The sequence below is a fragment of the Ptychodera flava genome, chromosome 5 (genome assembly GCF_041260155.1).
Source record: "Ptychodera flava strain L36383 chromosome 5, AS_Pfla_20210202, whole genome shotgun sequence".
NCBI classification, from domain to species: Eukaryota; Metazoa; Hemichordata; class Enteropneusta; family Ptychoderidae; genus Ptychodera; species Ptychodera flava.
In genome coordinates this window covers 9415252-9442809 of record NC_091932.1, presented here as the reverse complement: position 1 = coordinate 9442809, position 27558 = coordinate 9415252, and the positions used below count along the sequence as shown (strand labels likewise).

The following is a 27558-nucleotide window of genomic DNA, read 5'->3' as shown; positions in this document are numbered from 1 at the left end:
AAATTTTGGCGGGAAAATATCAGATTTGGTCACGTGACTCAACTCGTCAAGATTTAGGCAGACATTAATTTTAAAGATTTAATAATTCCAATAATTAGGCCAAATATCAATCAAATCGCGTGGTTTTTAAAGATAACTGATCATTTTCTTACTTTTGGGCTTGATGGGTACAAACACCCATGCTTTAACTTACTTGAGTATTTTTAACAATGGTGTTCTAAACCTGAACACGGAGTATTAACAACCATCTCCTTCAAGTGTTCAAATATTTAGCATTACAGAAATTTTACAATACTGTAAAACGATTAACAATCTTTAGTGTTTTTTACTTTACTATGGCTATATTAAATTTACTACTGCCTCGCTGTCCGGCAAACGTACACGGATTTCGATGTAACAAATTTGCCACTAAATGAAAAACATCTCCGGTCTAAAATTGCTGAAAGCATGTTTTTTCGAAAAAAGGAAGTATACAAAATAATTTTACACGTTTATTACGGGTTGAAATTTGAAAATTGAAAAGAAAATCAGATAACCACCATGAAGTTTTATTTTAACATCGGCGTGCAAGAAGCTTTCTACTCCAAACACTAGGTGTTCAAGTTTGGTGCCTTTTCTTATCCCGTCATGCATCAAAACGGAAGTTGCGACATTTTTCTTGTAAACGCACGCTGAAGTCGTGATCGTTGGGAAGCAAGACCAGAAAGGGTAAGTTTTCTGTCCAAAATAGTAAAAGGTGTTACATTTTAAAGCATCTGTATTGATTACCCTTTGAAATTATTTTTATAGTACTTTGGAATAGCTAAAATACGAAAAGAAACCTTTTTTTTCTTTCAGTGGCTGGTATATCATACACTAGCTGTGAATAAGCAGCGGTGTTCTGGGCCGTGAGTATCGATCGCACTCGGGTCGAGGGTCATACCGCTGCGTAATCACAGCTAACACATGTATTTTGTTAATCACGATCGCATGTAAAACATTAGTTAAACATCGCAGAGTGTACACTCTATTGTTTAGCATTTGAGAGTTGGTCGTAACTGCCCTCCCACTGGTAAACACTGAAAATGTGCCCTCCCACTGAATTTTGATGGCCACTGCCCTCTGGTATCTACAGTCTGCCCGCTCCCCACTCCCCACAACAATTTAAGCTCTCCGCTGCCCTCTCCCCACTACTGAAATTCCCCATTGCCAACTAGATGCCCACTAGGCAACCAGATCAACACAAAACCATGCAAGCAGTTAGCAGTATACCTTGGAACATTTCTCCCCTGTAAGTTAGGTTCTATTAAGCATGCCGCTTTCCCCTCCCTCTACGTATTTTCGGTGCCCACTGTCAAAATTTTCTCCCCGCCAGCTGAAAGTAATGAAATTTCTTTCTTCCCCGCCCACATAAATATCGATATTTTCTCCCCGCCCGCTGATTAGTTTTGAAATCTGCCCGCCCGCTGAAGAACTTCGCACGAACACCTTTTTGCACAAACAGCTTCGTTGGTGGCACCTGAATCTAACTGAGCTAATTTCTGTGTTGGTGTCACCAGCCATATGAGCACGGTGCATTCCAACCAAAACTCGCGACTCAGAAACTGACAGGTCAGCCCGGGGGATGTCCGGGGTGATGTCGTCAAGCGAGGAAGCAAAATTAGACCATTCGTCCTGTGTCCAAGTCAAACAAATGTCACAAGGTTGACTCCTTGTGCATTCTCGACAACGGAAACACAAATCATGTCCGTCCTGCAGTGAGAACTGCTTACAATCACACGTTCAATAGGAGAAAGCCATGACGAAAATCGGAACAAGTGATGACTCAAAGAACAATAAAAAATTTTCAAGGAACACTGAAAATAGGAACACAGAAAATATAGACTGTACAACCACCCGGACGTGAAATAAACGCCGGTGAAACAATACAGTACAGAGTGTCTAAGCTATACGGAATACGTGGCGTAATAGTTTATTTTCATGGCGTATTAACCTTGCCCTTCAATATAAATATTATCCAAATACGCATTGAACTCATGTAATATGAGCCTTTTCTCAATGGCATGGAAATTGAACCCCGTTTTTAAATCATAGGTGACCTTTTTACTTATTTCTTTCTATCCTGGACGGGAAGTATTTGTAAACAGTTCGATACTTTCCCCTGTATGTATTCACCCGAGCCACTTGAAACATTTCCAGTAACATCGATGGCATCTGAATAAACTATATATTTATTGACTGTTAAGAAATCCGCTCTCTTCGGACTCATAGTACTTTTTATCATGGGGTTGTCCTCAGGTTTATCTGAAAAGCCAACGAGGTTAGCGAAGTTACCTGTGGCATTAAAAAATACTTTTATATCTTTAGCTAAAGTTAGAAGAACGAGGTTTGTCGGCAGATGTTTTTCAAAATTAATTTTCTGCTTCAACCCGATTGCTTTGTTAAGTGTAGCGATATTGTAGTTATCTGGACGTCTTGATTTAGTTCTCTTCGGTTGGTCACCTTCTTGATATTTTAATATACTATTCGTCCCCATTATGTTATACCATGAATTAAAGAGTGAACACTGTAAAAATCTTATTTGAGTAAACTGTGATATGTCAATATCTCTCTCTTTGACAAATGATCACTGATGGCATCGGTGACATTGGGCCTAGTTAGTGACCACTACCTATCTGACTTATAGATTGATATATGGCGGGTGCACATGTGGGGCAGGATGCGCTGACCATTTTCGAAACACCTGACATCACTTCTTGGTCTTCTGGCCAGAGGTCCATATATCTTTCTTTCATGAATATGACTTTGTTTGTGTACCGTCTATTTACTGTCTGTTCTGTGCTATTTTGTGTCTATGTTTACAACTATTGTCTTGCGAATTCCGACCTACTGTCATTGGATTATGGATTGGTATGATTGTGATTATTTTTCAATGCAAGGGTTAAAATTAACAGTAACAGGTTTGCCTGTTTTGCTTTCAATCCAAATGATCATCTCCGCGTTGTATATTATTACAAAGTATAAGGTTCGGCAGGAATAATATTTTTCTGTTCAAGGAGATCTTTGTCGCAACCGTGGCAGCAGTCGCTGCACCTAATTTTACCCACCGAGAAAAATTTGGTTGACTTGGATCGCCCATATCGATTTTCAGAAATTTGCTGGAAATCATTAGATATCCCATCGTAGTCCTGCAATTACAATACCATCATACATTGTGTTTACAACTGTTTTAGTATCCATGATTGCTGACACGTATATAAAATAGAAAAATAAAATAATTACGGAATTCCTTACGGAGTTAATCCATCTCATACAATGTAGAGCGATCGATATATATGCGATAAAAACTGATTTCAACAGTCAGTACATTCAGAGGGACTGAACATTTGGATCCCATTCATGACCCGGAATCTCTTTAACATTTTTTCCGAAGGAAAACTTACTTTCATTAACCGTTCCGGGCTCTGTTTTCGTCACTTTCTGAAGCGGCTCACGCGTAAGCACCCTACGGCATGGTTCCCTTCGGATCTTGGTCGCTTAAGATTGATCCGAAGGGGACAAATATGTCAAGCACGCCCCCAATATAATCCTAATGCAGTCAATGAAACTCCTATAATTCCCAAAACAAGATAACATTTATTATACCATCCATCACACTGTTCTTTCATCATAGGCGGTAGGCTTATACAGTTTGCTGCTACTGCATCCGTATCATTAGTCATTGATTTCCGCTTTATCTTTTTGTTTTGCCTGTTCCATTCTGCTAGTCGCTCCCTGCAGCAACTCTCCCTGGATGCTTCGTCGGTAATGTAATTTTCTCTATATTGCGCTGCAGCTCATTCCGGAGGCTAGTCGTCGGGGTCCTTGGCGGATTTGTTTCCGTTTGCTGAGTCCCTTCGGGACGTGGTGCTTTCAAAGTTGAATCCATTTATTTCGGGTATTATATTAAGCCCGATTTTTTTAAAATCTAAATGTTTACCCGTAATTAAACCGGTGGAAACTAGAGCAAGTATGGGCCCAAAAGTGTAGGCTATCCATCCTGATAATCGTTTTATTTCACTGTTTAGAATAAAATCCTTTTTAAGATCAGTGGCATAGTTATCTTGGTCACCGATTGGAACTACCTGACTTATTGCTCTTACTCTAGATCTATGAAACTTTGAGTGATATTATCACTTATAAGAGAACTGTATTTCGCTTCATACATTTTGAAGGCTTTATTTACCGTTTCATCTCCCCATTTTTCTACGTCCACAACTGAAATCTCCTTACCAAAAATAACTTACTCTGGCCACTTGCGATAACACAGAGTATTTTTTCACGTTTTGTCTCTATTATGGATCGAATTATAGTGAATTAACGGAAGAGGGGATTTTGAGTCTGATCACGAACATGCATTGCGAGTATGGGACGAAGTTGGATGTAAGGACAATTCGTGATTATATGGAATTCTATTGTGAGACTGATGTTCTACTTCTTGCAAATATATTCGAAAATTTCCGTGACACATGTTTAAAAGCATATAAGTTAGATCCAGCCCACTATATGTCAGCGCCCGGCTTGACATGGAATGCTATGTTACTTTATACAGGTAATAAATTTAAACTCATTCAAGAAGCTGAGTAGATGAATTTCATTCAGAGGGGAATTCGAGGTGTATCAGTCAGTGTAATATTCATTCTTACAGACAAATCATCCGGCTTACGCCGCCACTGGCGGGCATTACGATCCAGAGAAGCCGCTGTCCGAAATAAAATATCTCGATGCTAATAATCTTTACGGATGGGCAATGACTCAACCAATGCCAATGGTGGACTCATTGGATGACGATGGAAGAATTGTTAGATGGGAAGGCGGAGCAGGCTTGGATTGGGGACCCGGCGCTAGATTTCTGCCAAGTTTTCAAGAAGTAGACTTAGAATATCCTACCGAATTACATGAAGAACATTCCGATATACCACTCGCGCCGCATCACTATGAATTTCCGAGGCAGGGAGCTACCGCCGGAGGGAGTCGACTGATTACAAGTCTTATGGACAGAGAGAGATACGTCGTACATTATAAGTTGCTTGAATTCTATCTTCGGATGGGAATGCGACTGAAAAAGATTCATCGGGCGCTTGCCTTCGAAGAGGCGCCATGTCTTGCAGAATATATTGACTTTAACACTAAAATGAGGGCAAAGGGAAAGACAGATTTTGAAAAGAATTTCTATAAGCTTATGAATAATGCAATGTTCGGCAAGACAATAGAAGATGTTCGAAAGTACAGAGACTTTAAATTTGTTTCGGGCAGTACGGATAGTGGTCGTAAAAAGGTTCAGAAGTATAATCCAAAGATGAAACATATAACTCTCATAACTTCCGAAGAGGATGGCGATTCCTACGACAGTGCCCTACTGGAACTGAAAAGGGATCAATATGAATATAAAAAGCCAGTTTTCATTGGCGCGGCAGTGCTTGAACTTTCTAAGCTGCTTCTGTATGAGACACATTACAATTACTTTCGAAAGCGGTTCAAAGGAATACGATTAGCCTACATGGATACTGACAGTTTTGTTTACAGTGTAACTCTTCCTTCTCCAGACACCGCAAGCGTCAGCACTTCAATGATATAGTCCAAAAAGATGTAGAACAGAATGGTGAGAAGTCTATATATGATAATAGTGGTATGAGAGACATGATTAGAGGTCCAAAGATTAATAAAAAGGTGATAGGTAAATTTAAAGATGAGTTGAATGGAGTACCTATATATTCTTGATTTTGTCGGCATACGCTTGAAAATGTATACTTTTTGGACAAAAACTTCGGAGACGAAAAAAATAAAGGGATAAAAGATGTTTGTGTTAGAAAACATTTGAACTTTGAAGACTATAAGGATCTGTTTGAAACTGGGAAATTCGGAAGGAAGGAGACCGAGCGGGCACAATTTGTACAGTTTGTACGGAAAAAACCTGGAGAAATCCGTAGTGAAAAGCGTAGTAAAATCATGATGGCGCCAAATGATATCAAACGTGTACAGTTATACAATCCAGACACGGGCAAATGGCTGGCAGAAACATGGCCGATAGGACGGAGTTCCTAACGGAGTTAACTTTCATATCCATTTAATCCGTAATGTCGCATGTATCGTTCTAGTGGTGGACTAAATCCTTCTTGTTTTTGTATTTCTAATGCCTGATGAAATATGTGCTGAATAAGTTCTGAGGCGTTTTCTGTTGTTGCGCCTTTTTCTTGTATTTGTGTAAGCAGCTGTTTATATTGAACGTAATAATGTTTATATTTCTCTCGCCTTTTTGATACTCCTGTTTTTCCTTGTATTACATCAATAATAACCCCTGGTATAGGAGATAAGCTAAAAGATCTGAAACTGTCGGAATTGCTGCTATGACAGCTGAACTTACAAGAATTCCCTTAGTCACATTAAGAGCCATATCAATTCGACCCATCAATTTGTAACTTCGTCGATATGCGGCACTAGTTCTTTCGATATAGTCGGCCAATTGTTCAACACTTTCAACAACTGAGACGTGCATTTTTTTACTGTATATGTAAGGGATGATAAAAATAATTGTAGTAATATAGAGAGACAATATGGCAGAAGGAGGAGAAGATATACCACTCCAGGATTTCGATGATGCAAATTTAAATGATGATGATGATGCTACTGCTGAAACATACTTTATAGACGATAATGCCCTTGCAGAAGCCGATCCTTTCCAGGCTAGCTCACGCGATAGTCCGTATGTGGATCGTACGACTAAACAGAGAGTAGAAATTACAAAGCAAATGGCTGAACAATTCTTAGACGAGAAAAAAATTGAAAATCCGGAAGCACGAAGCGAATTGATTTCGAATGCTAAGGTTATGAATGGAAAGCTGTATTATAAAAACCTCAGGCTGTCAAAACTTACAGGACGTGGATTTTTAGAGCTCTCCTCATTAAAAAAAGTTCGGGATCTTCAGAATTTATAACTAAAGTATACAGATGGAGTGGAGTCAAATATCGCTCTAGCGCAGAGCCCGAATTTGTGAGTTCTACATTGTATTCTGAAGATGTGAAAAACGATAAAATACCGGCTGAGAAGATGACACCAGAAGACATGGGTATATACAAAGATGAACTTACATTCTTACAGCAAGATGCTTCCGTTAATGCACATAAAATACAAGCTTTTGAAAATAAAATCGAAAAATGGAACAATCTAAACCCCGAATATAGAGCTATTAATGATGAATTAAGGATTGCGAATATGCGTATTAAAGATCTTAACAATGAAAAAAAGAAATAACGCTAGAGAAAAAAGAAGTTGAAAAACAGTTAAAGGATCCTGAAACGGACACCCAAGGAAAAAAAAAGCTGAAAAACTACTAGCTGAACTTATAACAAGCGAAGCTAAAATTGAAAATTGAATTAAATATGAACATGATAAGATCACTGAGGCACATCAAAGTCTGGCTACTACTAGATTTCTTCGTGATGTAATTTCCGATCCAGATTTGTCACTAAGGCTTAAGCTGACAGAATTATTAACGAAATGGTATTACAATCGCTGCATTACTTACTGCCCTTGGAATGACAATATCAACAATTGCCCTAGCTGTGACTAAAGGAGGAGGAGGAGGATCAGCAGGAACTGGCGGCTCTGGAGCAGGTCCGCCCAAGTATATACAAAAGCGAAAGAAATTGTAAAGCAATTTGGCGAATGGTTAAAAACATTGGCTGCGAAAAAGTGCTGCCGAAATACCAAGTTTATCGGTTACTTGTTAGTTTTCTATTAAAAACAGCAGGATCGGTGGTCGGATTTGTTGGAGAACAGCTGTGGATATTTTTAACAGGTTTAACATTAGTCATAATAAATAAAATTATGTATTAATATATGACCATATATGGTGAAAAGAATATTACAAAGTTTCTTTCTAAAAATAAAGATCTCTTTGGTTTCTCTGTCGAATTGGAATGGTGTAAACTCCGACGAATAAATCGACATATCCTTCGAGCAAATCCAGGTGTCCGACTCAAAGATGATAATCTATATCATAACATATTAGCTTTCATTAAGGAATATCAAAAGACTAACTTCTTTAAGCGACTAGAATTCATAAACGTCTTCAGGAGGTTGATAATGATGAAAAGGAAGTCCAACATTTACAAGAATATTGGGTTCTTCGATTGATTTGCGACACAGGTAATCAATTTATTTTTCAGTCAGACAGAAATATTTATGTAAAGATGTGATTTATTTTCTTTTTCAACTGTAATTTTTTCTTCTACATACTATATACATTACACGAAAATGGGGTACGACAGATCATTATTCCGACTTTCAGCAACCGAATACCGAATTGAACTAAGTCAGAAAGAACTCATCATGTGATTGCTCATAATCCAAGTGAGGCAGATCCAGTCCAGACACTTATCATGCAATGTCCAAAGTTAGAAAGCGGAGTAGTACTAGTTCCAGATACTTTCGACCTGGTTTTTGATCTCGAAGTAACAGGACATGAAGATAACCGAGTAGTACAAAATGTTGCAAAAAATATAATCGAGCGTATGGTTCTCACATTTGAGGGTCAGGCACTTTTCAATTTGAATAAATATAACCTTATTGAATGTTATCGCGATCTCTTCAAACATAAAAAGGAGAGAACAAACATGACACTGTACGGAATTCAGAACGAAAATCTAAGAAAATTGAGAAGTGGCGCGGCCAATGCAGATGCCGCTGTCGTGGATGATAGTTTACTTTTTGATACATATAAAACAAAATATGCTATTCATCTGTCTCATCCCCTCATAACAGGCCATGGGGTTGCATATCCATCAGCGTTAGGGAGTCATATTGAATGGGAAATTACGTTTGCACCCGCCTCCCAATTACTTGTTAGTAATCATGTTGTTACACCCAATTATAAATTAAAAAACATTCAAATGAAATACGAAACAATATCTGATCCCGACCTCGCGAGACAAACTGCTGGTTATTACAACAGTGGAAAAAGTTACCTTTACGAGCATTTACATTATTTTAGAACAATCCCATTCAAAGAATCAACCACGGTTATCAATGAAAATATAAATGTACCACGACGTAGCATGAGAGGTATTGTTATACTCTTCACTAAAAATCAGAATCAGTCAGAACTTGAACAGCGAACTTTTCTTTAACACATCCATTGAATCTGTGTCTGTAATGATTGAGGGTATTGCAAATAAAAATATACTCAGAAGATGTTACCAAGACAATTTTGGACAGAAACACGACGGTATTTTGCTGAAGATCGAGACTGGTGTGAAATTGATATGGATGAGGTCGATTATTTGAAGAATAAATTCTGTCCGTTTATCGATCTGCGTAGTTTTAAAGATATTAAATTTCATGGAAATGGTCTAAGAGTAATGAACACAAAAGATGGCATACAACTTGAAATCCTGAAAATGGATACGTCAGTTAAGGGTGTCGACGCTCAAGATGATAATATATTTGCTCATGTTTATGTTATCAGTGATGCAATGGTCTCTGTTGAAAATAGTAGATTAAAGTCTTTACTATTTTAGTTAACTCTCAAGTTCAGAAAAAATTCTGTAGAAATTTTTCATGAAAACTGTAGAATGTCAGACTTGTAACATGACATCACAGGCTGCTAAGCAACATTCGAAGTTATTGCGAAAGTCCTACTGAAAGCCCCTGCTGGAAAGGTATTGCGCAACATCCCTATCAGAATATACAGCTAGTTTTCAATCGAATTCGAACCCACAAACTTACGGCATCAGTCGCCTAGCTGAGAGGCCACAGACAGAACCACTCGGCTAAATCTCCACTCCCAAAAAAGAGTGGTTCAATAGCCGGCTAAGTTGTTACATTTTTCTGACTGAGACCGCTCAACACGTTGCAATTGTAGAGTTTGTGAAGCACACATGCTCACTATCATACATCGCACATACACACTTTATCAAAGCAAAGAAACGAATTTCATCGCTTTAACTGGGCAAACGATAACCTCGGGGACAATTCTGTCCACCAGCAGTGTTACCAACCCAGGATAGAAAATACGGCTAGTTTCAATCGGATTCGAACCCACAACATACGGCATCAGTCGCCTAGCTGAGAGGCCACAGACAGAACCACTCGGCTAAATCTCCACTCCCAAAAAAGAGTGGTTCAATAGCCGGCTAAGTTGTTACATTTTTCTGACTGAGACCGCTCAACACGTTGCAATTGTAGAGTTCGTGAAGCACTCACGCACGCATGCTCACTATCATACATTGCACATACACACTTTATGGAAGTGAAGAAACGAATTTCATCGCTTAACTGGGCGAAACGATAACCTCGGGGACAATTCTGTCCACCAGCAGTGTTACCAATCCAGGATAGAACCCGTTCCGGTAGTGTAGGAACTAAAATAGGTGAAAAAATCTATATAAGTGTTACTCCGTAGGAAAAAACATAGTGAAATTTTGACACAACCAGAAGACGAGTAAGGTATAAAATTATACTTACATCCAGAGGACAAAAATCAGCACGGGAACCCCTTACGGAACGGTACCAATAGGGGAAGAGCAGAATTATTTACTTACATCACAGTCAGAATCTATCGAACAAAGTGACTCACCGACCTAAATATCCGTTCCGATAGGCTATTCTATGTCAGTGAGTCATCTGTAAATGGGAGTGACGTCAGTGCCAGCTGTCGCGGAGTTCATATATAGGTCAGCTCACTTCATGTTATTTTTAGCTACAGGTAGGAAAAAATTCCCCTACCTGTTGCTTTTCAGGTAAGTTGTCTCAGTATACACCTTTTATTACTACTATACTAAATTATTGTATTTTACGCAAGAAATTGTGTGTATTTTTAGAATAAAATAATTTTACTGAATATCAATGGTCTGCTTTGTTATTTCAAGGCTTGAACACCCCCTGAACGCCCAAAATGAAAGGTGTTCAACAAGTGCATATCATGTGTTCTAGCCTTTAACACACTCATTGTTGAACGGCGTCCAAGCATTCAAAAAGTGTTACAGCCCTTTGAACGCGTAAATGCGTTAAAGTTTTTAAACACATTGCATGAGTAATGTGTGTTCAGTCATGGAACACTATGGTGTTCAATATATATCTGATGAACATGTAATGTTCAAAATGTGAACACGTGTGTTCAAAAATTGACGTTGGTTGAACACATAGTGTTAAATTTCTGAACGTCTAAACGTGTTACAAAAAGGCGTTTAATTGGGTGTTCTATCCTTGAACTTTTAACTTTATAGTGTACCCCTATGCCAAATTACGAGTTATTTGGTGCAGTGGTCTTTGAATGGCAGCCATGACATATGAAAATAGGCCAAAGGTCATTCAAGGTGATCCAAAAATTGTAAAAGAACGTTTTGTCCTATAATGACGCCTATAAACCAGGAAACAAAACTGTAGCCCGTGTAGCTCAAGAGATACGTAGAGTTTAAAGTTTGAGAAAAGATTTTCGATTGGTCAAGTTGTATGAAAATTACATAGAATACAATTTTTCATTAAAAATAGCAGCCCGATCACATGCTGACCGCAGAAATTCCAAGGGTCAGGTGCACCAGTACTCAGTATGCTTAATATGCCCTGCAAATTTGAAAAGGCTGCGCGCAACGGTTTTGGAGATCTAGCTTTGCAAAGAATTTGTCGGAAGAAGAAAGAAGAAGAAGAAGAAGAAGATTTTTGATTTTTCAAATGAACGTTTATTACTAAAATTAATCTCCTGTACAGAAAAGTACATATCAAATCAATTCAAATTTTGAGACGAAAAGCAAAAAAGAAATCTGACAAATGCGTTATAGCAAATGATGGTCAATTATTGGAAATACTGAGCAAAGTTGGACTATAAAAAATCAGCAAAAACTGCAAAATGGCAAAGACACTGATGCTGGAGCGAGACGGAGAGAACTGGTGAAAAGGCAAACAGGTAGCTATAACACTTGCAACACTGGTAAGAAACTAATTAAATCTGAAAAAAGCACAATTTTGTTATTGACAGAAGGCAAGATGCGAGGTGCATGAAAAATCTCCACTGAATAGGAGAAAGCAAAACAAACTTCGAAACAAGAAAAAGCGACAGAAATTTGCAAAGAACAAGGACAAGAACACCTTACATCTTGCAGAAAAAACGCCGACCTAAACGCCAATGAGAAGGGACATATTGAGAAGACTTTTCGTTGGCATGTACATGCATACGAAGAATCTTCTCAACTGACTCACCCCCTCCATTCCGTGAGGAGTACGGTGCCCAGGACGAGTAGGTTTAGGCAAAAGGAAAGTGTGCTTAGAAGTGAAAGCACACAAAAGATTGAAGTGTTCACAACAAAATTGAATCAATAGTAATTGTTCCATCAATGTCTACAGAAGCAATGACGTCATTAATACACCAAATGTTTTTGAAAGCACTTATGTTTGAATTGAGCGTGAAGTAATTTTATTCTTCTAAAATGCGAGCACAAACTCGCCTTTTAAAAACAGAAACAAGCATATTACTGATTGAGGGATCATGACCATTAATTGCATTTCGTCTTGTTACTGAATTGCAATTTTAGCTGTCGTAAAAAGGAAATTTAAAAGCGCAAAAGTATTCTTGTCCATGTATGATTTATCAAAGGGTGGGCCTAAAACAAACCACCAGAATAAAATCTTGCATTTCTGACTAAGAAAACGGTAACGGAGTTTACGAAGGAGATATGACAAAGGAGAAAGACGAGGGCATTTTAAAAATATGTGTAAAAGGCCATCTCTGGCACTACAGAAAATACAATCAGAGGATGAGCTATACCCAGAATGGAACATAAACGAGCCAGTTGCGTACGCACCGTGGAGAAGACGCCATTGAAGATCTCCTGTGGGAATGGACTGAGATAACAAGAAGTGAACAAAGGTTTGATATTTTCAGTAAGTGAAAGCAGATCTCTCCAAACTGTATCTTGACGTTTATTGTTCCCATGAAAATTGGACATAATTAAGAATTTATATATGCTACCCTTTTCAAATTTATACAAGGGACAATTCAAAATAATATGGTCATCAGTGCCTTTACAAATAAGTTCGAAAGAATACGAAGGACGATGACAAGAATGAACGTCATCCAAATCAATTTCCTCTTCAAAATAACTTTGGATTTTGTTTTTCCAATCATAGGGAATAGAATCAACCAACGTCTTGACAGTATTTGTTAAAATTCTATCCGAATGAATAGAAACAATATTTTTTAAACTGGCTTGGGGAGCGCCAAGTTTTTTGGAAAGGGTCAAAAAGATCTCCAACTTTTGTAATGCCAGCACTGATAAAGTGATTAACAAGAGTACTATCAAGAGGGTTTGTAAAACTAACACAATCGTTGAAAAAAGGGCTTCATGGAAGATATCTTTGATTGAAAGGGGTCCACCTTTTCTCAGGAAAATACATGACTTCCAGACTTTCAAAAGCTCAAGATAAAAATTAGGTAGAAATTCTGGAACAGACTGAAATTCACTGTAAATAGTTGAGAGGTGTAATTGAGATTATCAACACTTCAAAATAAAAATCAGCAAACAAAAATGAAGGATGATCCAGACCTGAATACAAGTATGAAGATAATTAACCTGAAAGCTTTCACACGTGAAGAGAGATCGATAAGATTTTGCCCTCCCAACTTCAATGGAGAAAAGTGTTCGACTTGGAATGTTTTCCTTGCCAGAAGAAATCAAGAAATTTGTCTGAATTTCATCAATGATAAAAGCAGGAGGACAGAGGCAAATTAAACGATGAAAGAGTTTAGTTGCAGCAAGTTGATTAATAACGATAACACGGCCTTGGAATGACATAGCAGGAGCATATCTATTCCGCCAAGATAACTTATTGTCAATCTTTGTAACACACTCACTCCAGTTTTCTGAAAAATACTCATTACTGTTGCCCAAATAAGTACCAAGGACTTGGAGACCAATACTATTCCAAAGAATTTAAGCGGATGATCAGGACGCCCACGCCATGAGCCGACCCAAAGACCTTGGGAGTTAGGGTAGTTAATTTTTGCATTACTGGCATGTTCATAGACAGAAAACCAATATTTAAACCTTAAAATAATCAGTATCACAAGTTACAAGAGTATTAACGTCATCAGCATAAGCTGAAAGTTTACATTTACGATCACTTGAATTTGGAATCATAACACCTTGAATACTGTCATCTTGTCTTATTCTGTGTAAAAGAGGTTCAATAACAATTGCATACAGCTGCCCTGATAATGAGCAACCTTGCCTTATACCACGTGAAAACTGAACTGGAGCAGTAACGGAACTGTTAACACAGACAAGACTATCAGTTTGTGTATACAGAAGTTTAATAAAATTAATGAAATTTTCACCAAACCCAAACGCATGCAGAGTTTGAAAAAGATAATTGTGACTGACACGATCAAAAGCTTTTTCCTGATCTAAAGAAAGAATACCAAGAGGAAGATTCATGTCATTATGAAAATGAATGCAATCTCTAATTAAATGAATATTGTCAAAATCTGTCTGCCTGGAACAGTATAACTTTGATCTACATGAATGATATGTTGCAGAACTTTGCTTCAACACAAGTGATAAAGCTTTAGTGAAAATTTTTATCAGTTCGTGTTATCTCTTAATTTAGAGATGTACTTTGGAGCACTGCGCATGCGCAGATCCATATTGCATAAGCGCCCCGTTCAACACGAAAATGGATTTTTCTCAAGGCACGAGCACCGCACCGGGTGCTTTCGGCTCTTGTGTAAAGGCGATGGAGAGACATTTTCGGGTCAAGCTTGGAAGCAGAAACAGTTTAGACTTTCATTAACGTCATGGCTACCAGCGAGGGTGGAAAGTTCGGATTTCCGGTAGATTTTATGCAATACTTTCAGCGGTCCTCTCAGGGTTTCCGCCATGTTGTTTCTGTCAGAATATCCATGATTTCATTCAGCTATATTCAAATCCATCGTACAGTGTCTTTTTTGGCCGTTTTTTTCATCCCACGTAAACAACACTGTCGATGAACAATTGGTGGACACAAAGGCCAGCATTTTATGGCCGTTGCGCCATGGGGGACATCGGGGGACACTCGGCATTTCCGTACATGCATCGCGGCCTACTTCTATTTTGGGAAATTCCGACGTTTTAGCTTTGTATACGTACCAAGAATATAACGATCTTATGCATGGCGACTTATAGAACAGCCCGCGAAGGAATTCTTTTAGTGAAAAAATACAGCCTTCAATTGTCCATAGTTTCATCCCAGTGTTCAGCTGCGTCAAGTGGTAGCCCTGCGTACAATGGTGTGTGTTCCCGGCGCTATACGGCCTCCCATCCGTGTAACGCCAGGAACATACAGCGTTGTACGCAGGCCGGCTAGGTCTACAAGTCATTGGGTACGTACCGCACTTTAGGTGGGTTCAAACTTAAACTGAGTTCGATATTAAGTGATAAGAGGGGAAATACACCATTATAAATATTTAGAATTTTGATCCCGTTTGAAAATAAATGTTGCATGTATCAGATATTGTAGAGTACAATAACAAATTGTCTTCTGGAGAGTCAAAAAATTTTGATGTTAGGGTTGCCAAGCAAAGTTTTTGTTTTTGAGATGATATATGTATGGGGTCACATGGATAAGTAACCTGGCCCTGTGATAGTCAATTTGGTGATGCATCTTCAAGGTCTGCAGTTTGGGTATTTCTACAAGAGATACCTTGAACTTAGTCAGTATTGTTATTCCAGTAATTTTGTATTGCTTTTCATGACTGAGGATCTGAATTAAAAAAGACACTAAAAAGACACTACTAAGTCATATTGCAGTATCTTTATTATATTTCACAACACCATGAACATGTATAACAATATAAGTATTATAATTTTCAAATAAATACTCTTGCAGTAAATAAATGTTTCTTTGTCTTGTTTTTGTAGTACTTTATAGTGCTGCATGGACAGTCCTGTTGAGTAACTAACTATGAGTGATATGCTGCTGACATGTGTCTTTTATATTAACCTAATAAGAACAAATGCTTTCATTGCACTGTGCAAAAAATATAATGATGATAAAAAAATAAGAACAAAACCGAAAGAAAACCCTCAAACTAGGTTGTTGGAGGAATTGTTTTTCCCAAAAACAAGAGCAAAATCAAAACAACCTGAAAATCAGCCTATAAGCTTGACTAGACAAACGTTATAATGCACATGAAGCAAAGTTTATTTAGGCAAATTTTATCATCCTGGTGTCGTACATCTGACTAAAATTCCCCTTCAATTGGTTTCCTTCCATTAGTCCAGATCCTCCCAACCGCTTCATGGCGAGACTCCTTGGCGTCGTTGGCGTGTAGCAAAAGACTGAGGGGAAGGGAAATTAAATATAGTTTTAGAAACCACGTCAGTTATGGAAGCCTATCCCCGAGGGTCATTGCGGAAGCTTTAGGTTTTGACGATCACCTGAGACGTACCTCTGCAGACTAGAGTGCAGTCGTCCATCGAAGCATCAACGTACGTTCACCGTGGCGATGGCGGAAGACATTTCTACCTCCATCCATCATCATGTTTATTATAAGCCATACACAGCCCCATGGCAATATATTCGAAATGATCAACATCGACAGGCAGGGAGGGACAAACAGTCGACGGTACAATGGCGAAGTTTAACACCAAAAGAAATCCAACTGCCGTGCATGCAAACATGAAATACAAGTCCGGGCAGCGGGCTCTGCGTCGCAGGGCTGCAGGGTACCGGCGTTATGTGGCCTCAACGCAGGTAACACACACAGGCCTTGCATCGTGCTCCCAGGAAAGTTAAAAATGAAGCGCTGGTTCCACAAATTTATCATGGGATCACTGTAAAGAGGTATATTTAGCGTTGATTCCTGATCTATTGTAACTGTGGACCTGATTCGGCAAGTTTACCGTATACAGCAGAAGCTCCCGAAGGAGTACACACGGTGTAGACAGTCAGGCAGAAAACTTAGCGCGATCCGCGCGATCGGAGCTAGCTCTGACCTCTGACATTTAGGTACGATCAACTTCCTGCTCTACGCACGCGCAACAAAGGTCAACGGGTCAAACGTTACTGCGATGCGCATAATACATCTCTAAATTAAGAGAGAACACGAACTTTTATAATCAGAGCAAAGCAAACTGACAGGTCTCCAGTTGTTAAGGAGGGAGTTATCACCTTGTTTAGGAAGGAGTGTGATAACAGCTCTACGACAGGACGTTGGAAGAAGGCCATCGGAAATTGACTTTTGAAAAACCTGGTGAAAATCGTTCCCCAATAGAGAGTGACCAGATTGTTTTATAAAATTCACAAGGAATGCCATCACACCAGGTGTTTTACCATTCGCAATATTCTTGAGTGCAAAGGTGTACTCATCAAGACCTAATGGGTTCATCAAGTTGCGTAACTTTGTCAGCAGGTTATTGAGGGAGATCATGAAGCAACGTATTTTGTGCTTCAGGTGAAACAGGCTCAGCAGTAAAACGGGTTTTGATAAAACTGGCGAGTAAGTTGACTAATTTCTCTCTGATTTTCTGTAATTGTATGATCTTCACGTTGGAGATGAGTAATGGATTTACGACAGCCTTTGTATTTTTCAAGAGAAAAGAAAAACTGTGAATTAGTATCAGAATCATTGAGCTGTTGAAAACGAGAACGAATAACTGCACCTCTGGTATCAAGTTTCTGAAAACTGTCTAACAGGTCTTTTTGCTGATGATATCTTGTTTCCAGAGAAGGCTGAGTATGAATCAATGTTTCCAAAGTACGAATTTCCTCAATAAGCTTTTGTTTTGAACGTTTAAAGTGATGAACTCGTTCAGCGCTGTACTGCTGACTTAATTCTTTAATCTTTTGTTTTCCTATATCCCACCAAGACTGAAGAGAAGAAAACCTATCCTTCTCATTACGCCAACCTTCCCAGAATTCTTAATTAAAGTACAGTAATTTTCATCATTAAGAAGACTAGTATGAGACACCAAACTGGATTTTTGTGGACACTCGAATTCATAGTTAAAACAAGGGAAACAAGAGAGTGATCAGATAAATCAGTAGGAGGGTAGACACAGATTTAATTTTCGAAGTCAACCTCTTGTTGATATCAATGCGACTTTTTTGCTCTCCTCTCTGCCACGTAAAATTTTGAGCCTGTTGTGAAAATAACGCCAGGCATCAGAAAGCTTACAGCGATGAACAAGAGAAGAAAAAACTTGCGAAGACTTTAAATGTGGTTCAATATGAGACGACCTATCTAAATCAGGAACAAGAGTACAATTAAAGTCGCCCCTTATGACAATATTTTCATTATCAAGATCAAAATCAAGGAGAAATTTACAAAGACTTTCAAAGAAAATACAACGATCATCTCCACTTGAAGGAGCATAAATATTGAGCAAATGAAAGGAAGTGTCATCCATCTTAATATGCAAATGAAGTAGACGACACTTTTTACAGAAACATCATCAACATTTTTGTTTGCGGAAGCAGCACTTCAACCCCAGAATTACTAGTACCATGTGAGAAGTTAATAGGCGCGCGCCAAACTACTTGCCACTGAGCCTGATTAGCCACTGTAGAATGGGTTTCTTGTAAAAAATTAAAATCAGCATAAAGATTGGACTCCAACGAAGACAAAATGTTAAATCGTTACAAAGAACCATGGCAACCATTTACGTTCCAAGAAATGAAACTTGTCATCACTAGACAAGCAAAAACAAGAACGATTTACTTCCAATGTTTAGTAATAGCCAAGCTTTTACATTGCCTAACATGTTGTTGTAACTTTGCCACAAGTTTATGGATAGGAAGTTTTTGTTGACTAGTGACAATATCTGACCTGATTAAGTTAGCAAATGATTTTATGAGAACTTTAAAATCTGAGCAGTAATCTTTACATTTTTCTATCATATTTTAGAGCCTTTAATGTCTTCTAAAAACTCAAGAAAATTAGATGGCTTGATTTGTAGCTTTTCTTGAAATTCTGATAAGTCAGAAATTTTAGATGCAACAGATTCATTGTTATGATCAGACATTTCGCTGAGAACATCAAAGGAGTTTGATGCTTCCACTTCTGGCCAAATAAACTGACTTTGAGAAACTTTTCTTGGAGACTGTGACTGAGAAATAAACAAATCCTGAGACTCATTTACATTGATATCTGAAAAAGGAGTCTCAGGAAACTCAAGTGACTGAGACTGAATAAGTGAAGGTTGATGACGAAGAAGGGGGGTCGAATGATAAAACGGGAGTAGAGGGGAGCGGAGAATACGAAGGCGAAGCAGGGGTTTGTACCCTGTCTTCATCGGCATGGACGTTTGCAGCAGAGTTAACACCTTTTTCTTTCTCTTCAGTGGGTTGACTGTTTTTACTGGTGAGAGGTCTTTGATCTACAGAATTTTCATCAACAGATGTGACTTTGTGAGCGGACTCTGATTGTGCCTCATTGTTTTCAACAAAGCGAGTTGACGTTGAGGCGTTACTTGAAGTTGAGGTGTTAATTTCTGTAGTATTCATATGCTGATTAACACCTTCATTTGCATTTTCTTCACTTTCGACAACATCCATTAAACCTAAGTTTTCATCCACACAATTATTGTCTTTTTGAATATTTTCAGTGTCATTATCGTTGTTTTCTGACGATCTATAATCATGATAGTTAGGACAACGTTTACGGATATGACCTTTTAGTCCACAATGAAAACAACGCAGTTCATCAATAGATACGTAAACGGAATAAAAACAGTCATCATATTTGATCTGAATTACACCACTGATGTTCTCATTGTGTAACAAAACATGAACTTGTCGTCTAAACGACTTCACATGCTTCAGCGAAGCATTTTTACAACCAAGAGGGATTGCTCTTATATGTCCAACAACTCTACAAGTTTCCATAAATATTCCTTCAAAACTTCATCAGGAATGAAGGGAGGAACATTTGACAGAATTAATTTTGAGGCCAGTTTAACCATGTGTTCCACATCGACTAATTCATCAAACAAAGCAAACTTCGATTCAACAATGCTTTCAACATTACCGAGTGTTGCTAAGAACACAACAAAGGACTTATTCATTCTAGATGCAGCAATAACATTTTCACTTCCGACTTTCTTTGTAATCTCTTGGACATAGCTTTCAATGGGAACACCTTCAATATTAGTACACCTGACAGCATGCTTGTGTGTCAGATTCCGAAATAGCTTTTCCTCCCGGACGGCCATATTGCCGACCACGGGTTAACAAATGACAAAAAATAAAATCGAAGAAAATCCGCCTAGTCGAAGATGAAACCGGACCGGAAACAAGACCAAAACGAGCTAAACACTACTCACAACATAAACTGATGACAATTGACGAAGGATGGCACTTCTCACTGGTAGAAATTCAAAACAAGTAGGAGCCCTTCTTCTGTACGTCTATCCAATATGGCGGAAGAAGAAGAAGAAAGTTGAACCCCAGGAAAAGCACTAGGGACCAGCCCATAGGCTTGGGCCCCTTAATATTGAACCCTTACAAATACATTAGGGGCTCAAGCCCTAAAGGGCTTGGGCCCCTATTAAATAACGTAAATTATTATTTCTAACAATATGACTGTACGAATATATTCCGCACGTTTTTAAAGCGAAAAAAACACAGTGAGTCAGTCCTGTCCGGACACATGCGAGGCCGAGAAACAAAGCCTTCTCATTTTCGGCTGAACTGTTCCGATTTTCCACGACGAGGACAACAGCAACACATGTGCACGTGCTAACTCAAGCATATTTAGCTGAATGTATTGAATGATTTATGGATATTAGGAAAAAGGCAAAATTATGCGAACTTTGATTCCTAAATTTATTACGTACGTAAACCGATGATAACGGATTTCTTGATATATTTTCTTGTTTGGGTCATGTTCTACAGTACATGCAAGAATCATGCGTTTGAATGCATTTATGCTATATTTACCGAGCCATTGTTGATCTTTCTTACATCACAGAATACTTATTAAGCAGTATCTTACCAACATCATGAAAAAGACCGCAAGTGTTCATTTTACTCACTGTTGTAAACGTCAATTTCTAAGATTCCTCCACAGCCTTGTATGAATGGCGATATTCCAACATCTCCAGAACACTGTTTTGTCTCGTGCCATCGAAAGTCGTAACGTATTAATATAGGAATAGCCTCTCCATCAATCTTGTAATGAACAGAGTTATCACCACAATAACATTCACTTCCTATTTCGAGAACGGCGATAGTTTTTCCTTCGTCACGGCACGCTTGAATACATCCCTGTATCGTTACACTATACAGCCTATATGAAGGTGCCGAATATGTAACTACTGTATCGATAATTATCGACTTGTATCTACCGAGGAAGCCGGGATCTGAAATAATAAACCACGTCACGAGTTTTTTGTCCATGGCAAATGGTGGGTGTAGTCTTCAACATGTAAAGGCAGAAATCAAATATGATTACCTGACTTACAGCAAGTCACAGTCAAGTTTATGAAAGTGATTACATTGAAGAGAAAACCTTAAATATATCAGAAATTATAATACTATTGAAAAACAGCGATTAATGATTTGATGTATTACATTAATGAGAAATATTGGATGTAATAAATAAAGTTACACATAGGACATTAAAGTGGCACCCACACTTGGTAACATTTTTAAACACATCATTTTGATGCCAACGGTCGATATTGGACGTGGCGACTGAGCGCGGATCGCAAGATATCTATAAAAACATATCTTCAAAAAAGTAAAGTTTGAATTCCGGTGGCCCACCTAAATTCAGTTTCCGAACATGGAATGTTCGGCACTGGGGCCATTGTCAACGAAGCTAGAGACTACGAGTCTACGCTGACGCTGATGTACGCCATAGTACCACTCGCGTCGGTGATCGCTCATGCCCCGTGGGAGAAAGCCGAGTCTTACTGACAGCGCGGGTAATAAGTGTCAGGAATCGTAGTTTATCGTACGTGTCCAAACCTATTGCCGAGGTGGTCGATGCATCCGTCTTGCCGCGACCGGCCCGGGCTACATTCGCCCATTGATAATCGATGCATCGATGGTCTGTTACTCAATTCTGGTCGCACACAGATTAACCATTTCTGCAGGAAAACTGTTTAAATATTTAGAGTACATTTGACTTTAAAAAAAACCCCATATTTCATCACGGAAACACCCTGGATAATCACGGTCAGCACACTTAGTGTAACACATCTTTGCCTTGATAAGAGCGCACTGCACGGTTAGCCGACTGGAGTCAACAATGCAATATAATACAGTGGCGATGAATATTGACAGGATTTCAACATTTTGAAAATGAATATGACAAAAACTACTTGACTCTGTAGGAGGTGATATCATTGAATATAAATCCGAACTGTAAATTTTCTTGCATAATTAAATTGGAAACATTTTTACGAACGGAACTTAGTTTTCGGCCGACAGGCTGTCTCAGCAGTGGCAGACGACAAAATGAAGTAAAATCAGAGAAGGTGAATATTTTACACGTAAAAACCGATATCTATGTGGTATTAGTTAAAAATATAATACAACTGATTGAGAATAATGAAAACGACAAAACTAAGGAAAGTTTTTAAAAACTTACCTGGGATAACGCATAATGCTGTATATAAAGTCTTCGCAGTGGGAGGTAAATTAATTGCGTCGTTCGAACTTATTATGGACTTATTACATTTTCTAGGATATCGTCAATCAGCACAATAACAAACCTTCGGGAGATTTCGGGTCATAATCAGAAACGATTGTAAAACTTTGGGATGTGAAAAATACGCTCGGGAAATGACATGTTTTTATCGATATCTCACGATCCGCGTCAAATATCGACCGTTGGCATTAAAAAATGTGTTTTAAAAATGTTACCAAGTGGGAGTGCCACTTTAAGCACAACATGTTTCTGGTGTACATTTAATTATTGCGGATATATATAATGATATTTAAGGTTATTACACGAAGTTTGGTCGACACGGCGTCGTATTCAAGTACGTGATCTGTCCGTATTTTGACGAGTTGCGAACCTATATCATACATGCATACTTTGCTTCTGACTGTTTTCTTAAGGACGTTCCGAAATTAGTGACGCAATCGACTGAAGTCGACCTTGGTTTCTAATCGTTGTACTCATAAAACAGGTTTTTTTTAAAGAAAAGTGCAGTATGTGCATAATTTCAGACTATAATTACCATACCCTGTCCATTGCGTTTTAATTGGTCGAGCTGAACCTCATGACTGCCCAAAATACACAGTAATGGTTTGTTTTCATGCCCGTGAATATGAATATTATCGTAAACACAGTAACTTTACGGCTAAAACGGAAATTGTAATTTGTACAAAGATAATAATCAACCACAAAAAAACTCCGGATTTGCAAAATTTGCAGCGCGCGCACTACACACTGACAGGTTCTGCGGCCCCGTTGTCGTTCGCACGGGAAATTTTCGTAAATTTTGACTGTTTTTCGGGTTCGTTGATAATATAATTTAAATAACAGACTCTGCGCTGACCATTAACGTTTATTTATGGGCGGCAAGCCGAGGCCGTTAATTTGGCTTTCCTCTCGCCCTTGCCCATAAATAAACGTTAATGGTCAGCGCGTCGCCCGTTATTTCTATATTATATTACCATGCCCTGTCCATTGCGTTTTAATTGGTCGAGCTTAACCACGTGACTGACCACAAATACACAGTAATGGTTTGTTTTCATGCCCGTGAATATGAATAATATCGTAAACATAGTAACTTTATGGCTAAAACGTAAATTGTGATTTGTACAAAGATCATAATCAACCACAAAATAAAATGGAGCATTTGTTGGCCAAGTTTAGACGCTTTTTTTCAAAACAATCTCCGCATTTGCAAAATTTTCGCAGCGCACGCACTATTCACTGACAGGTTCTGGGGCCCCGTTGTCGTTCGCACGATAATTTTTTTGTAAATTTTGACGGTTTTTCGGGGTTCGTTGATAATATAATTGAAATAACAGACTCCGCGAAGCCTCGTCCATTAATTTTTGGCTTTCCTTTCGCCCTTGCCCATAAATAAACGTTAATGGTCAGTGCGTCGTCCGTTATTTATATAATATTATGTGCCATGCATGGTATATAACAACAGCAGTTTGGTTTTTTGACAAAAATAGCAGCAAAGATATCGTTATGAGGCTTACAAGTGCTGTGATTCAAAATAGATATTTCTTTCACAAAATAGTACACATTTTCGATATTCAATATGATTGTAGTGTCGCATTTAACCTAACAAACTGTCTCCAGGCCTTTTGTGTCAGTGCATTTGGTATTTTTTCCTAGTAATCTTTATTTACAGGAGCACCAATTAAGACGTGCGATGTACCTCTTCTAATCTTATAGTGCTCTCTCTATCAGCAACTTATCATGGATTCAATGTTAAATAAAATTAGTACCTATAAGTTTATTTGTGTTTTTGTCCTCAGCTGCAGGCTGGCATGCAATGTCCTATAAAACTATTGATTTCAAAGCAGCTGTATGAAGACATCAGTATTCGGTTACAAACGAATCATGGTCAACACTAGCGCATTTACACACATTTCTCGTTTGAGTGTAATGATGATAAGGAATACACATCTCCCTATTATTATCTTTAAATAACAAGATATTAGGTTTTAGCAGTGAAATCATGAAAACATTACGATCAGGAGACGTAGTTTTAAAGGTTAAGCGGCAATATATAAACGTTTTCTCTCGTTATGCCGTGCATATAATTGATGTCAATGGATTTCATCGCTGACTTCATGTGAGCGAGACAATATGACACAAAATAGTCCATGCTAGAATAATGACTTTGTGTTCGAATAATTTACTAAAACAGAGTTAATATTTGTGTGCGTCGCGATCGTGTCATGTGATATATCGACGAGCGCCAGCGGATGTCTGAATATTTTTTGCACTATTCATCAGCGAGATATATCAGTATAATTGATTTAATTCTTTCAACGTACAGTAACACGTGATTCCTACATGGTACTTGTCATTACACTGACAATCATGTCCGTTTTTGTCCCAATCTATGGTACAGTCTTCTAACGATTCTGACATGATAGGACATCTGACGTCACAAACAGAAGACTGCAGATCACTTCTTCCAAATTCACTGTTCGACCATTCCCACATCACGGTGACATAACCTGGTTTTCAACGAAAATACCACGATGTAATGAACTTAAACGCGTGCTAATACTCAAATATTAAACGTTTCTTAACAATAGCTCATTTAATTTCTTAGTGACATTAACAATATTTCCAACCTCGATTATAAACAGACCCTTCCTTTTTTCTCATTTTTTCTCTTTCCTTTCTTTCCATAAAAATGCTAGCGACCTCCATGTAAACCAACGTTAAACATAATACAAGAAGGTGACAAGCAAGCCATTGACACACATCTGATCGGAGTACACGTGCACCATACCTCGTATTTTTCTGTTTCAAATAAGTTTCGACTAACTTGTAAATGAAATCATTACAATAGAAGGAAAATGAATTCTGACTTTGAGTAATTGATTGATTTGCACATTGTTATCGGGAAACGCAAAAGATAACTGATAGAAATAATTGCATTACAGGTTCATTGCTATCAGATGGTTTATCCGCCTTTCATACTCTATTTAAGTCGCAAATACTTGTGTTGCATATGCCAGTTGATAATGATCTTTTCATCTTGTTGCCTGAAATTAAGATGGAGATGTTTAACTCACCTAACTGTTTACACACAGCCCTTGCTACTGTTAGGTCCCATCCTGCAGTTCCACACATATATCTCCATGAGTTCTCTCCATCTCGTCTGACTTCAACTCTTCCTTCAAATGGTGTCCGACCACCAGTTAGGTTTACTTCAACTAAAACAACGATCAACGTCGTCGTTGTAGAGTGACAAAACTTAAATTTTCGCGATTTTTCAAAAGTAAAACATAAATAAATTATGAACAGTATGCGAGTGTAGTTCAGAGGTTCTAAATATAATATTTGTTTTGGTGGCAAAGTTTAGAGACTACTATATGGTGTACGTTTACTTTAAAGCAATGGTTTATCAGCATTACTCTTCTGCAGTTTGTTTTTCTGATAAGCAAAGATTGCATCTTTGTGTACTGGGTTTCGGTGTTTGCTCGGCTTAACTTATCAATACCCTAAATTTATGATCAGTCTTAAAGTTTGTCATTAGGGGAAGGCTCCATTAACTTTGATGGTACCTGAAACCCGAGTTGCTGCCTGCCAACTCGGGTGACAAACAGAAGACTTTTAATCCCCAAGGTGTTAATTTTCCATTGTTGCGATTATCTTATCGAGCTGGTGCTATGATAGGAACGTCAGGGCTGTAACGACTCACTCAATACCACGGGCACACACATATGCTTGCACATGGAACTATGTTGACAGGAAAAAGTGAACTGCCCTTTTTTCAATGCAAGTAATCTAGTTTATTCTTTAATTTAGGCTCTAAACTAAGTTTTAGAAATATGGTGAAACAAAATATCGTTCTTCGTTCATTTTCATTCAAGTTTCCTATTTTCGGACGCTTCACTTCAGTAACGCGCATTGATTATATATATGCAAATGTGATCAGAACAGCATGGAACGTTCTTTCCACATGGCGAGATTTTTCTTGCACTTGCAAACAACGTAACGAGTGAGTAAGGACTCAAAGCGTGCGCGTATCCTGTGACATTACATCTCCTATAGAGCGAATTTAAGTCAATGAATTGCTAGCCGGATCCGTCTGTAAACAGTATGGCCACTCGTACATATTATAAGAAAGGAGAAATAGTAGAGGCAGTTAACGAGGCCGGTCGGCGGACGGCACAATTTTCAGTGATTTAATTCACGGTATTAATTTCACAATAAACGAATTCGCGAGCTTACCATTGATTTTTGGTGATGTTGAATATAATTGAAAAAGAGAGCTAAATTCCAGTGTTCATGTTTGATAAAATTCCAAATTGACGACACCCAACGTCAACCTGTACGACACCGTATGTGTACAACACACCTGCAGTCGATTAGTCGATTGTGACACAGTAAGCTTACACATAATGCAATATCGGTCGACCCACAGTCCCTCTATCCATGCATTTCTGCAGTTGTCTTTCTATTCTGCTAACAGACATGATTTCACAGAATATTACACAGAAAACATATTTTATCATATTTGGAGGCACTGAATACTAGCATTGCAAGAGAAAGCGACGACAAATTTTCCGGTTTGATTCCAGCCGTGCTTGTGCTACGTCAACACACTCGCAGCGATCAACCCCAGAAATTATAGCACACTATCATCATTTACGATGGGAGAAGGATCACGAAAAACAAACACCGGTTTCAGGATATGATGATTTCTGTCTTCGTGTCGTAGTTAGACGCAGAGAACACTTAATAGAGCCAAAAACAGCGAAAATTCGAGAAAAGCGTACACACAATCGGGGATGTGGCATGCAGGACAAACCCAAGCTACGCATTATCACGTGATCGCGGTTTGGCTGTGCGGTCCAGGTGATTGACACCTTTTACAATAGGCGTTTCCAGACCGGTGGATAGAGGG

General features: G+C 38.4%; 1 protein-coding gene across 1 annotated transcript in view; it reads right to left on the bottom strand.

Annotated features, from left to right (window-relative positions):
* The window catches only part of LOC139132952 (kremen protein 1-like), a 32677-nt gene extending 6822 nt beyond the window's left edge, over positions 1-25855 (bottom strand). Inside the window, exons 1-3 of the mRNA XM_070699292.1 lie at positions 25721-25855; positions 24968-25153; positions 21025-21351 (exon numbers count right to left, since the gene is read on the bottom strand). Of these exons, the coding sequence (XP_070555393.1) occupies positions 21025-21351; positions 24968-25153; positions 25721-25778 (571 nt within the window). The 5' untranslated portion in view covers positions 25779-25855. The remainder of the gene's footprint in view (positions 1-21024; positions 21352-24967; positions 25154-25720) is intronic.
* Between the last annotated feature and the right edge of the window lie 1703 nt (positions 25856-27558).